General features: G+C 40.1%; 1 protein-coding gene across 5 annotated transcripts in view; it reads right to left on the bottom strand.

Annotated features, from left to right (window-relative positions):
• CARMIL1 (capping protein regulator and myosin 1 linker 1) overlaps positions 1–13056 on the bottom strand; it is a 303069-nt gene that overhangs the window by 162525 nt on the left and 127488 nt on the right. For all 5 annotated transcript variants that reach the window (XM_057699574.1, XM_057699573.1, XM_057699569.1 and 2 more), the window contains one exon: positions 6689–6810. In XM_057699574.1, coding sequence (XP_057555557.1) covers positions 6689–6810 — 122 coding nt within the window. The remainder of the gene's footprint in view (positions 1–6688; positions 6811–13056) is intronic.

The following is a 13056-nucleotide window of genomic DNA, read 5'->3' as shown; positions in this document are numbered from 1 at the left end:
TTCGATCCCTAGTCAGGGATCCGAGATCTCACATGCCTCAGGACCAAAAAACCAAAACATAAAACAGAAGCAATACTGTAACAAATTCAATAAAGACTTTAAAAATGGTCCACATTAAAAAAACAAACAAAAAAGCCTTCACTAGCTCCCTATTGCCTACTATCCCAGAGGCTTTTACTCAGGTCCTCTCCAGGTGATCCTCACCTTTCTCTCACAGTGATATGTGCAGGCTCCCAATTCTAACTGCGTTAGGCTGGCTGCTGTCCTCCTAAGGCAAGTTAAGTTGCAGCTGCACCTGCCCTCAGCTCTGCCTCCAGCCTCCAACCTCTGCCATTTCCCCCACAGAACTCTCCCTGGGGTCCAGCCCCCAACAAAAGCCCACCTCTCAAAACAAAGAGGAAAACAGACACAGATCAAACATTATTTTCTTGATATCCTGAGTTCAATGGAGCTTTCCCTTCCTGAAATCCGAGGATGTTTCATTCTCCTCATGATATTATTTGTGGAACTTTCTTATACTACCTTTAGACAATAAATGCTTAGATGGCAGAAAACATTCCACTCATCTACATTCTCAAGTAAACATTTTCTAAATTAATTCTAAGTCGTCCTAATGACTTAATATTAGAAAAAAAAAAAAATCTAGCTTGACACAAAACAGCTTCCTGAAGGGAACTGCCTCTACAGACATCTCTGTGAAACGGATTAAACAACACTTAGGCTACAAACATTTCCCTAGTTTCCTCCCAATATCATTGCCTTAGAGATGAGGCCTCCAAATAGTGACTATGGGCACAGCAAAGATGAGAATGTTGACAAAACAATGCTAACAGTGATTTGATTTTTAAATTTAAATTTTCTTCTTTAATCTTTACATTTTCTCTATATTTCAAAATAAACTTTCCTTATTGACTTGGGGGTGGGGGTGGGAATGGCACTCTGTAAGGAAGGGAGAGAGGAAGAAAGAAACATCCTAACACACACACATAGCAGGAAAGTGAAGAGAAGATTCTGGTATAAAATCTTTGTTTTAATTAAAATTCTTCACTTTTTTTCTACCTGCACTCTCTTGGCTATAGTCAAGGGGACGGATTATATTTTATAGATATTTATATACTATTTTTACATATTTAATTTTAATCATGGATGTTATTTTCAAAATTATATTTAAGTAAAACCAGAAATTCAGGTCCTGGCAGGTATCATCTCATTTATATACAGCCAACCTTAGATTATTCAAGAATGGATTATGTGAACTGAGGCTCTGTGTTTGCCCTCCTGATTCACCCAGCTTCCGACATCTCCTCATCAGACTTTTCCCCAATGATCATCTCTACCTGAGCAAGGAAGGAGGTGAGGGCTGAGGACCCATGGTCCCCACAGTGGGCTCAGATAATACATTTGATGGGACAAATGACTCAAACATGGCTTGAGAATTCCAAATGTAGTGTCACATTCTCCAACTTCTTATGAGTGGGTCGTATGGCATTACTGGGGACCTATTTTCTTTTGCGCGTTCTATATTATTTATGTAAAGGATCTATTTCCCTCCCTGACAGCATCAACGGCTAGGAACGTAGAAGAAAGGGTACGGTTACCTCCTTCTTCCACTCTCTCTAGTCACAATAACCAACACCAATAGAATTGTACATTTCCCCGGCCAACATCACGTAATACAATCTAAGGAACTTCACAAGTAAAGGCAGAACATGCAAGCCACAAAATACTAAGAGTTTATTTTGACAAGCTAACTGTGCGTGCTGGGTGGGAAAATGAAATGAAAGTCAAGTGTGTTTATTTAAATTCCCAGTCATTTTCTAAATTATAATCCGTGCCATCTTCCACACTGGTATCTACATTTGAATTGCCTCTCCTTTCCCTACCCTTTCCTATAAATCCTCTCCATCTTTTCCAGGTGGATCTCCTCTGCACAGCCAGCCTCCACCCACTCACCTCCCACTTACACCCAATCACTTCAGCTCAAGCATCCGCAGTTTGAGGGCAGAGTTACTGTCTTGTAAGTTCTATACATTCAGGGCACCTCTCCCAACAATGTACGAGGCACAGAGGAAGCATGAAATGTATGAGTTCATCCAAAACCTCAGTGAGTATCTACCATGTGCCAAGAACTAGGGATGTAAGGAAAAAATGTGGCCTTTGCTCAAGCAGCAGCCAGGCTAGAAGGAAGGTCAGGTGTGTCTTGTGATCTGCATGCCTCTTACCACCTTCTCAAGGATATTGCTGATGTGTTACCAACGTCTCCAGCAATAACCTCTCTCTTTCTACTAGATCATTCCCCTGGTTAGAGCCATATGCTTCAATAGCTCCCATTCTTAGTACCAAACAGAAGTCCTTGTAATTCCTCATAACACCCCCCCCCGCCCCCGCCCAAGCTAAACTTTTCCAAGAAGTTTTCTACACATACCACATCCACATTCTCACGTCTGAGTTCATCCCACAACCATGGCAGTCTGCCTCCCCCAACCAGAACACATGAACTGCTCTGGTCAATGTCACCTGTGCCCTTCACAGTGCCAATCCACTGGACATCTCTCTTTTTCAATGACCAGTAGCATTCTGCAATCACCCATTCCTTCCTCCATAAAATTCTCCCAGGCTCTACTTTTACACTACAATCTACCCAAACAAAATCTGGTTTTCCACTGGAGTCACCCAGTCCCTTTGTGGTTCTCTTTCACTTGACCTCTAAATGTCGGGCTCATTCACAAGACACTCTCTCTTCTAGGTCCACATTCCCAGGTGACCTTATCAACAGTCATGCAGTCAAGACCCTCTTTATACTAATGACTCTCACATTTGCTACATCTCCAGACCTGGACCTCTCCTCCAAGCTCCAACTTCACACATCTAACTGCCTATCTGATATTCCCACTTAGATGTCTTAGATCTCAACTTCTGCATGCCTAAAAGAGAATGGCTTGCATGCGTTCCCCTCCATAAAAGAAAAAAACAAAACAGAAAAATAACTTGCCTCACCCTACTCTAGGCCCTCTTCACCTCACTGAAAAGTAGTATCAATCACTAATTAAACTAAAAACCTAGGGGCCATCACATCTTACAGTCAAAATAAATCTTAATAAATCTACAGTCTCTCTCATTTTTATCTCTAATAGCATGACCTTACTCCTGGCTGCAGTAATTTCTCACCTAGATTACTACGTGTCCAAATTAGGTTTCTACTTCTGCTCTCTCCCCTTCCCAACCCACTCTACCAGCAAAAATAATTTTCATAAAATATATAAGGAACAAGGTCTTTCATTACTTACAATCTTATAGTGACTTCCTAGTGGAATGCTACCAAATTCCAGACTCTTTTCCAAGAAGCTCTACGTGAACTGGCCAGGGCCTATGTTTCCAGCCTGATCTTACACAATTTCTCATTTTTCTTTTTTGTGGGGTTTGTTTCCCAGTGTAAGTAATGCAACTTCCCAATGTAAGTTCCATGTGGGCAAGGACCATATTCACTGTTGGATTCCAACACTTAGCACTCTGCCTAGCATCTCACAGAAATTCAATAATGTATAAATGTATAAACAAACAATTATAATGCGATATGATATGCGCTCGTATAGGAAATAATCAAAAAGTTCTATGGAAACATGAATAAGGAAACTTTACTGATGAGAAACTCTTCACATATCTGGGCTATGTATTCTGGAGTGGGAGGCTGTCAGGATTAGAAGCCTATATAAAAGGACTGAAAATATAAAAGAGACTGATGTGTTCAAGAACAGGCTGGATTATGGGGCAAGATGGCAATGGTCTTCTGTGCCAGGCTACACATTTTGGATTTTATCAGGAAGGATAACCATCAGAGAGCTTAGACAAGGAATAAAGACTATGTGAATCATGAAAAGATAATTCTGGTGACAGTAAGGAAGACCAGTTGGAAGAGCAAGAACTAGAGACAGAGAAACTAGCTACACTGGGCAAGTGAGACCGTCGCCTGAACGAAGGCAGGGGAAATGAGAAGACAGACAAAGGACCAGACCAAGAGCTGTTAAGACAGGACAAAAAGAGTTGGCAACTAATTAGATGGGCGAGTAAGGAATAAGAAACCAAAGCAGCTCAGCTTTTCACTTGGGAGACTATATAAATGAAGAAGCCACTCACTGAGACAGAATATCCAATACGGGCAGGTTTTAGGCGAAAGAGTAAGAAGTTCCGATTGGGACATACTAAGTGTGAGGTGCGTCAGGCCATCCTTGTGGCGATGTCCCATAAGCAGCTGGGAGACAGAAATGAAGATCAGGGTGAGGTAGAGGTCATGGACTTAGAAACCAATGTACATGTAGTAACTGCCTTTCAAGAAATAGATCTGATCATTTAATACTTGTGGTTTAATATTTGTTGCCTGAACATTTTAACAAGAAGTTAAATGCAAGATAAAAGTGAAAACACTTTTTGTACACAACTTTCCCTGGAAAGAAAAAATGAGAGAATCCTTAAACCAATAATAAAACCGGTAATTTACCCCCAAATTCCTAGAATATGAAACATATAAAGCGCCTTCCAAAGAAAACAGAGATTCTAACCATCACTTTGAAGGTCTTTTAAGCCCTTGCTAAATAAAGCTGTGCTTAATAACTTTCTTATTCCATCAACGTTGATTTGGAATGAAAGGAAGGACACTGGAAGGACCCTTGTGTGCAAAGTCACATTACTCAAATGCAGTTTCAGGAAAACAGGTTGTATAGTTAATGCTAACTCATGTTAACCCCGGACTGTCCTCTGGTGGCTCTAAAGATGATGTGGAAAGCACTCCTGAGACTGTTTTTGCTTCTGGGTATTTCCCACTTGCCACACCTCACCTCATCCCACCACCCCTTCCAGCCCTCATCTCTCCCTTACACACACACACACACACACACACACACACACACACACACACACACACACACACACACACACACACAAAGACCCGAGACCAGAGAGTGCTGGCCTTTCAGACGCCCCAGACCAGGAGATGGAACCCCAGTCCCCCTCCACTCCACTGGGACCAAGCCAGGGGCCACTTAGCTCCCTCGGCAACCAGCTACCTGGATACTCAGAGCAGCATAAGGTGACTTAAGCTTCAGGAAGGAGGAAACCCTTTCTGAACAACCAGAAAGCACGGGGCCAGCCCTTCCACTGTGGTGTGTGAGGGAAGGGAAAGGACCCAGGGAAGAGCTGTGAGAAGGACCAAACAAAAGCTGGAGAGACTGAAGGGAAGCTCCTCCCCCAGGAGCCACTTTCCATCACCCAAAAGGTTTGAAAGACACAAGGGCCTGGTTTTCCTGCTGCTTTACCTCTTTTTTTTTTTTTTTTTTTTTTTTTGGCGCACGGGCTTAGTTGCTCTGCAGCATGTGGGATCTTCCTGGAGCAGGGATTGAACTTGTGTCCTCTGCATTGGCAGGCGGATTCCCAACCACTGCACCACCTAGGAAGCCCTGCTTTACCTCTTAATGTACAGGCAGCAGAGCACTGTAGGGACATGTTCCATGAAGGACAACAGTCCCCCAAACTCCCCTCCCGCCCCCACCAAGCGAGGCGCACAGCTACCCATCACCGTGCGCTCCGTGAGGTTTCACAGCCTCCCCAGCAGGGAGTTCCTAGGATCTGTGTACCATCTCCTTCCATCAGGAAGGTATTCTGAATGTGTGCTATTATTCTAGGGCGCTTTCTGACACAAGGATCTCTCTGCCTTTTCCCCTCAGCCAATCTAATTGCCTCTTTCCAACAACCCACACACTCCCTAAGCACAAACTCTGTTACCCAAGCACATAATCCTGGTTTAAAATGCTTGACAAAAAAACATGAGGGTGTGAACAGACAAAAAGGACTCATATCGAATGACAATTTACTTCTGTAAGTCTTTCTCCTCAAAACCAGTAACTCCAGTCTAAAAATATCGGATTTCAATTGAGGGACATTTTACCTAATACCTGACTTTAAAATCGTTAAGGTCATAAAACATAAGGAAAGTCTTAATATAATGTGCCATAAGGGTTCATTAACTGCAAAAAAATGTACTATACTAATGTAGGATGTTACAATAGGGGAAAGAGGGTGTAGGGTGTTACATAGGGGAAAGAGGGTGTGGGAAAGATTTACTTTTCTGTAAATCTACAACTATTCTAAAATAAAAAGTTTGTTAAAAAAAATTACTCGTATCTTTAACGTGTATTTCAGAAAAGTCAGAAGAAAATGAAAGAGGCTAATTTTGATGCTTAGGTGTTTTTGTTGTTGTTGTTGTTGTTGTGTAACTTTCCTTTTACTGAACGGAAAAAAACAAGGAAAATGAAGCTCTCTCACTCTTCATTAATACTCTATTTGATGCCTTCCTACAAAGCATTCAGCCCCTGGCACTCTGCTAATAGCTGTGAGTAAATTTCACACTAGGGTAAATCTCAGATTACATTAAAAAGGCTTCTGTTTAGTCTTAGGAGTAGAGGTTAAAGACTGCCTTATCCCTTCATCACTCTAGCTCTTTAAAGAATAATGCACAACTGTAGAGAAAACCTCAGACATGAAACACAAAGGTTTGAGCAAGGGTTGAGACATGTAATGTTTAAGAGAAGAAGAAAGTATAAGAGACGAACCAAGTGAAGGGCAAGAGGAGGGCTGTTTTCATTTTGAGGGTGAACCAGGTCTCTGCTCTCCTCACCCTCCCCCGGGGGGAACTCACACTGGGGAGAGGCCAGGGAAGATCTTCCGCAGGCTGGTGCCGATGTGCGCCAGTACCTCGCTCACATCTTCGGGTGATGCCATCTTCATGGAGATGCTGCACTTCTCAGTTTCCACAACCATCTGCAACAACCAGGTTGGACACTGCTTAATAATGAGTCCAATTCCTTAAATTTTTTCACTTTAAATAATGTAAAGTATTTACATTCCAAGACCCCCAGTGGAAGCCTGAAACCATGGATAGTACCAAACCCTATATATGCTATGTTTTTACCTATACATACATGCTTATGATGGAGTTTAATTTATAAATTAGGCACTAACAACAATAACTATAATAAAATAGAACAATTATAACAATACACTGTAATAAAAGTTATGTGAATGTGGTCTCTCTCAAAACATCTTGTACAAATTTAATGACTTCCATCTTTTTTTTAAATTGAAGTATAGTTAATGTACAGTACTGTATAAGTTACAGGTATACAAAATAGTGATTCACAATTTTTAAAGTTTATACTCCATTTATAGTTATTATAAAATATTGGCTATATTCCCCATATTGTACACTAGATCCTTATAGCTTATTTTCTACTTAATAGTTGTACATCTTAATTCTCTCCCCCATATTGCCCCTTCCCCCCCCAACTCACTGGTAACCACTAGTTTGTTCTCTACATCTGTTGAGTCTGCTTCTTTTTTTGTTATATTTGCTAGTTTGTTGTATTTTTGAGATTCCACATATAAGTGATATGGTACAGTATTTGTCTTTCTCTGTCTGATTTATTTCACTTAGCATAATGCCCTCCAGGTCCATCCATGTTGCTGCAAACGGCAAAATTTCACTCTTCTTTATGGCTGAGTAGTATTCCAGAGTGTGTGTGTGTGTGTGTGTGTGTGTGTGTGTGTGTGTGTGTGTGTGTGTGTGTGTGTGTGTGTGTGTGTGTGTGTGTGTGTGTGTGTACACATACCACATCTTCTCTATCCATTCATCCGTTGGTGAATACGGTGCCTTCCATATCTTGGCTATTGAAAATAGTGCTTCTATGAACACTGCAGTGCATGCATCTTTTCAAATTAATGTTTTGGTTTTTTAGGATATATACTCAGGAGTGAAACTGCTGGATCATAAGGTAGTTCTATTTTTAGTTTTTTGAGAAACCTCACAACTGTTTTCCACAGTGGCTGTACCAATTTACATTCCCACCAATCATGTACGAGGGTTCTCTTTTCTCCACATCCTAGCCAATATTTGTTATTTCTGTTCTTTTTTGATGACAGCCATTCTGACAGGTGTGAGGTTTCGATCTGCATTTCCATAATGATTAATGATGTTTTGCATCTTTTCATGTGCCTTTTGGCCATCTGCATTTCCTCTTTGGAAAAATGTCTGTTCACTTCTTCTGCCCAGTTTTTAATCAGGTTGTTGGTTTTTTTGATGTTGAGTTGTATGAGCTGTTTATATATGTTGGGTATTAACCCCGCTATCAGTCATAACATTTGCAAATATATTCTCCCATTCAGTAGGTTGTCTTTTTGCTTTGTTGATGATTTCCTTTAATGCTTTTTTCACCTTAATTAAGCAGGTATCACACTCTGTGGCCATAACTTTGGCAATCTGAGGTTCAACAGCAAAACTAGCATGAATTTCTTTTTCCTGCTTCACAATTTCACAGATAGAAGATTCGCTCTTATCATAGATCTTAGCGTCCTCAGCATAATTTTTTTACCTTTCCTTATTAAGTCAAGAACTTTCACCTTTTCACTCAAAGGGAGCACGTTATGGCTTCTCTTCCGCATTTCCAAGTTGCCAGTGTCATGACTCTTGTGCTTTGGGGCCATTAAGTAAAATAAGGGTTACTTAAACACAAGCACTGCAATACCACTCTCTGATAACCTAGGGGCTACTAAGTGACTAACAGGGGAGAAACGCTGGATGCAGACATGATTCAAGTCCTGGGTGGGACGGGGCAGGACAGCGCAAGATTTCATCACACCACTCAGAACAGCACCAAATGTAAGACTTAGGAATTGTTTATTTCTGGAGTTTTCCCATTTTCTGACCATGGTTGACCACAGGTAACTGAAGCTGCAGAAAGTGAAACTGCGGACAAGGGGGGATTTCTGCACTCACGCTGATATATACTAATACAATCCCAGCTTTTTAAGAAGCACTTCCTTAAAATAATGCTCTCAACTTTAAGAATCAAGGAACTGTTTGGGTAGGGTGGTTCGTTTGTCAGAAACACCCAGAAACTGAAGGAAGTGTTTCTAAGGGACAAACAGCAGATTCAAACAGGACACCCCCCCAGCGATGAAGACTGAATGTCCACACTTGCAGGTGACTTCTTTTACCAAGATTTCGTCTTGACTTACAAAGTCTGCCGTATCCCTACCATCTAGTGTAAGTAAGAACAACACCTCCTTCAGTGAGTATCAGAGGACAATCCGATAGTCACTTTTTTGTAAAAGATGTTTTAAAAATAAGACACATCAGGAGATATTTAAATAAAATGGTAAAACCTTTTGCCTGATAACAAAAGAAAAATCAAGTGCTTATAAAAGTTCAACTTTTCTAAGAAGAGAGGATACTTGGAAAGGATTATACAAAAGGAACAAGGTAGTAAAGTCCATGCGAGGCAAAGATCATTCCTATAGTTAACTGCTGGAGATGTCCAAAACATATACCAAAAATGCTAAACTGAGGTCATATAGCTAGTCCCACAAATTAGTATAAAACAGCCTGATAAAAAGGGCAGGTCACAAAGGGAAAATAGGCTGATTATAAACACATTGGAAACAAAAAGAACTGACTTGAATCACTTCTTTTTTTTACGATACCATTATCTTGAAAATATTCCTGTAAAATGCGATCCCTCTGATGATCACTGCATCAAAATATCCTCATACATTTACTTTCTGTTGTTTCTTAATTTGTACAAAAACAGGATGGGGAAACACTACCCTTAATGTGCAACTAACCAATTATACTGACAAAGAAGCTTTTAGATTTGCTTTAGGTTGTCCTAAAATTAGCTAAATTTTAAAAAGCCAATCTGTCTTTCAAAGTGTTTACGGTAAAAGAAAAAGCAATCCAATTTATTTGTCAAAATGATGAGATCAAAGAAAAAGACTTAAGTGATTTGAATTCTTAAAATGTTACTTTTTCATAAGCACGCCTAGAGGAATCCGTTAACAGGTATTTAATGCATACCACCTTTGTACCAGTTAGTTGGCTCCCTACATGAAAAAACATTTTTTTAATCCTAATTTTCAGCACATTCATTCCTCAAGAAATTAAGGCACTGTCTTTGAAATTTTCTAGACAAAGACTGCTCTGGTCTTGTAGAAGCTGGTCCAAGAGATATTTCCCCCAAAAAAGGTAGCAAGCATTATTGTACTTGGAGGTTTTTACTGATATGACACTTCAGTGAGGTGTCTTAAGACTAAAGCTGCTTTATGCAATTAGGCTTAGATGTTTCATATGCACCTACCTGGGCGTGTGTATATGTTAAAAAGCCAGACACTTTGGAATGAGGCCACGTTGTCTATGTTCTACGCCCCACCCCCAACCTTCCCACCACACGTAATTATATTTTTCACTATAAGGTACTTCTGTCTTCACATCTAGTGCATCTATTCAGGTCACAGTTTGGGTACCAGTAATTAGTAATTAGCTTATTCTAATTCCACTTAATCTTAACACCTAATCATCCTTAATTGCACGAGATTGAATAGAATGACAGGGAAGAAAAAAAGGTGACAGGTGGGAAGAAATGAGGCCTTTAAATTCAACCCCACATGAAAGCATTCACCCAGGCCTGCATAATATGTCTCCACCTTTGCATAATGTAAGGATGACAACAAAGTGATAGAAGCGAGACTAACACAGAAAATCATTTCGGCAGGAAAAAGAACTCCCTCTCAAATATCCCCTTTCCTCTTATTTCGGTTGGGGAAAAATCAAACGTTGAAAAAATTTTTGCTTAGACACCCAGCAGAACATAGTCCATGAGGCCAATACACATTTAAAATAATAGCGATGTAAGCGCTAATGTCCTATTTAAGACTCGAGTTTCCAACCCCACTCTGCCTCTTGTTTTAAGGTAGAACCACCTGACTAACCTTTAAGAAAAGCATTTTTTATTAAACCCGAAACAATAGCTCTGTGAAGTGTTTTTCTTTCTTCTAACAAAAACAGCTATGCGTGGTTTACCAAAATCATTCTATGACACAGTAAACAATTAACTTATAGTTTAAAAAAATTTTAGCAGGTATTTCAGTTGCACAAAAAACGGTCCAGGACTTCCTAGGTGGCACAGTGGTTAAGAATCCACCTGCCAATGCAGGGAACAAGGGTTCAATCCCTGCTCCAGGAAGACCCCACATGCCACGGAGCAACTAAGCCCGTGCACCACAACTACTGAGCCCGTGTGCCACTACTGAAGCCCGCATTCCTAGAGCCCGTGCTTCACAACAGGAGAAGCCATCGCAACGAGAAGCCTGCGGACCGCAATGAAGAGTAGCCCGCGCTCTCCGCAACTAGACAAAGCCCGAGTGCAGCGACGAAGGCCCAATGCAGCCAATAAATAAATAAATTTTTTTTAAAAAGGTCCAAAAATTCTATAACTATAAAACTATACAACTTTTGGTCTCTATTTATTGACCATGACGGCAAGAGAATTTGAACACCAGAAAATATTATGGCAAGAAGACTTGTAAAATAAGATGAAGGTCTCCCACATTCTCATAAGAAAGGGGAAAAGAGCGATAATAAAAGTCACACTTCACAAACTCTACACCACATTCACTCACTCTCACTCATACACCACGAAATGTGTATGTCCCCAGGCATTTTAATGGAATTTACAAACTGTAATTAAATAATGATAAAAATAGCAATAACAGAAGAGTTAATAAATCCTAGACACCATCATCCTTATGATTTCACATCAGAAAAAAAAATCGAAACCGGAGACCTCAAGGGTCCTAAAGTTACACAGGTTATTCATTCTCAACCTTTGGGACACAAGAGAATGAAATCCCAGCCCAGACATATCGAATCCTAACTGTCATGAGTGAATGAGTGTGTGCGTGAGTGTGTGCATGTGAGAGAGAGAGAGAATGTGGGGGGGGGGGGGGGGGACGGACTGCTGGATGTATTAATGGGTTTTTAATTTTTTATACAATTTTTAAAGGTTACACTCCACTTATAGTTATTAGAAAATATTGGCTATCTTCCCCATGTTGTATAATACATCCCTGTAGCCTATCTTACACCCAATAGCTGAGGTATCAGTATTTTTAAAAACCACCATAGGCAATTTTGAAACATCAAATTTTGAATACCACTAAGTGACTCGTATTGGCAGTGACCAGATTGCTAGCTCCTTTGTGGAAGCAGTACCACTGTTTCAGTGTATAGTAATTTCATTCCCAAGGTCCATTCCATGGGACAAACTCAAACTGGGGTAATGTAGAGCTATGCTTGTGGTACTTACAGTGACAGAGCAGCTCCATAGGACTGAGGTGGACTGCTCTATACCCACCCTGAATGCTGGACATATTAAAAAGGCAGGACTACAAGTGTGATAAGATCAGTTCCAGCAGCCACATGGGAAAATTAGTCTTGCTGTATCAACATCCTTTCTCATAATTAAATACTACAGTCTAATCATATTCTGAATATAACCTTGGCATTGACATTTCAGTAACGCCCTTCTGTTCCCATCCCAACCCCAAAATCATAAACATAAACACGCCTGAATTAAGACCATCAAGAAGGCCCTGGTTATGTCATCATTCATGAGTGATCACTCACTCCTGCATATGTTGCCCATTTGGGCAAACATATGGTGCTGTAATTTTTCTTCCAAACTCCAGTTCCTGGTGAATGATAAACACATAGGATAAAACACTGCTCTAAGATGAACTATGGAAAAGTTCCAAGGATTTGTATGTAATCTCAATCAGCATAAAATGACAATTTTGACAATTTCCTTTAGGAACGCTATCAACAAACAAGACACACACACACACACAAACACACAGACACAATTTTCTTTAGGATTTTAAAAACCAAAAAATCTAAGTAGAAGGAAGGAAATAAGAAGATCAGAGTAAGGATCAATCAAATAGAAAACAATCAATGAAATCAATAGAGAAAAGGCAACGAAACCAAAAAGCAAGTTCTTTAAGATCAAAAGAATTGATAAACTTTTATTTTAACCAGACTCATATGGAAAAGAAAGAAGAATCAAATTATCAATATCAGGAATGATATTCTACAGATAAAGGATAACAAGTGGATACTATGAAGGACTTTATATCAATAAATCTGACAACCAAGATGAAACGTATAAATTTCTT

Source organism: Hippopotamus amphibius, chromosome 11, assembly GCF_030028045.1.
Source record: "Hippopotamus amphibius kiboko isolate mHipAmp2 chromosome 11, mHipAmp2.hap2, whole genome shotgun sequence".
Classification (NCBI taxonomy): domain Eukaryota; kingdom Metazoa; phylum Chordata; class Mammalia; order Artiodactyla; family Hippopotamidae; genus Hippopotamus; species Hippopotamus amphibius.
Note: the sequence above shows the minus strand (reverse complement) of the source record. Positions and strands in the feature narration are given on the sequence as shown.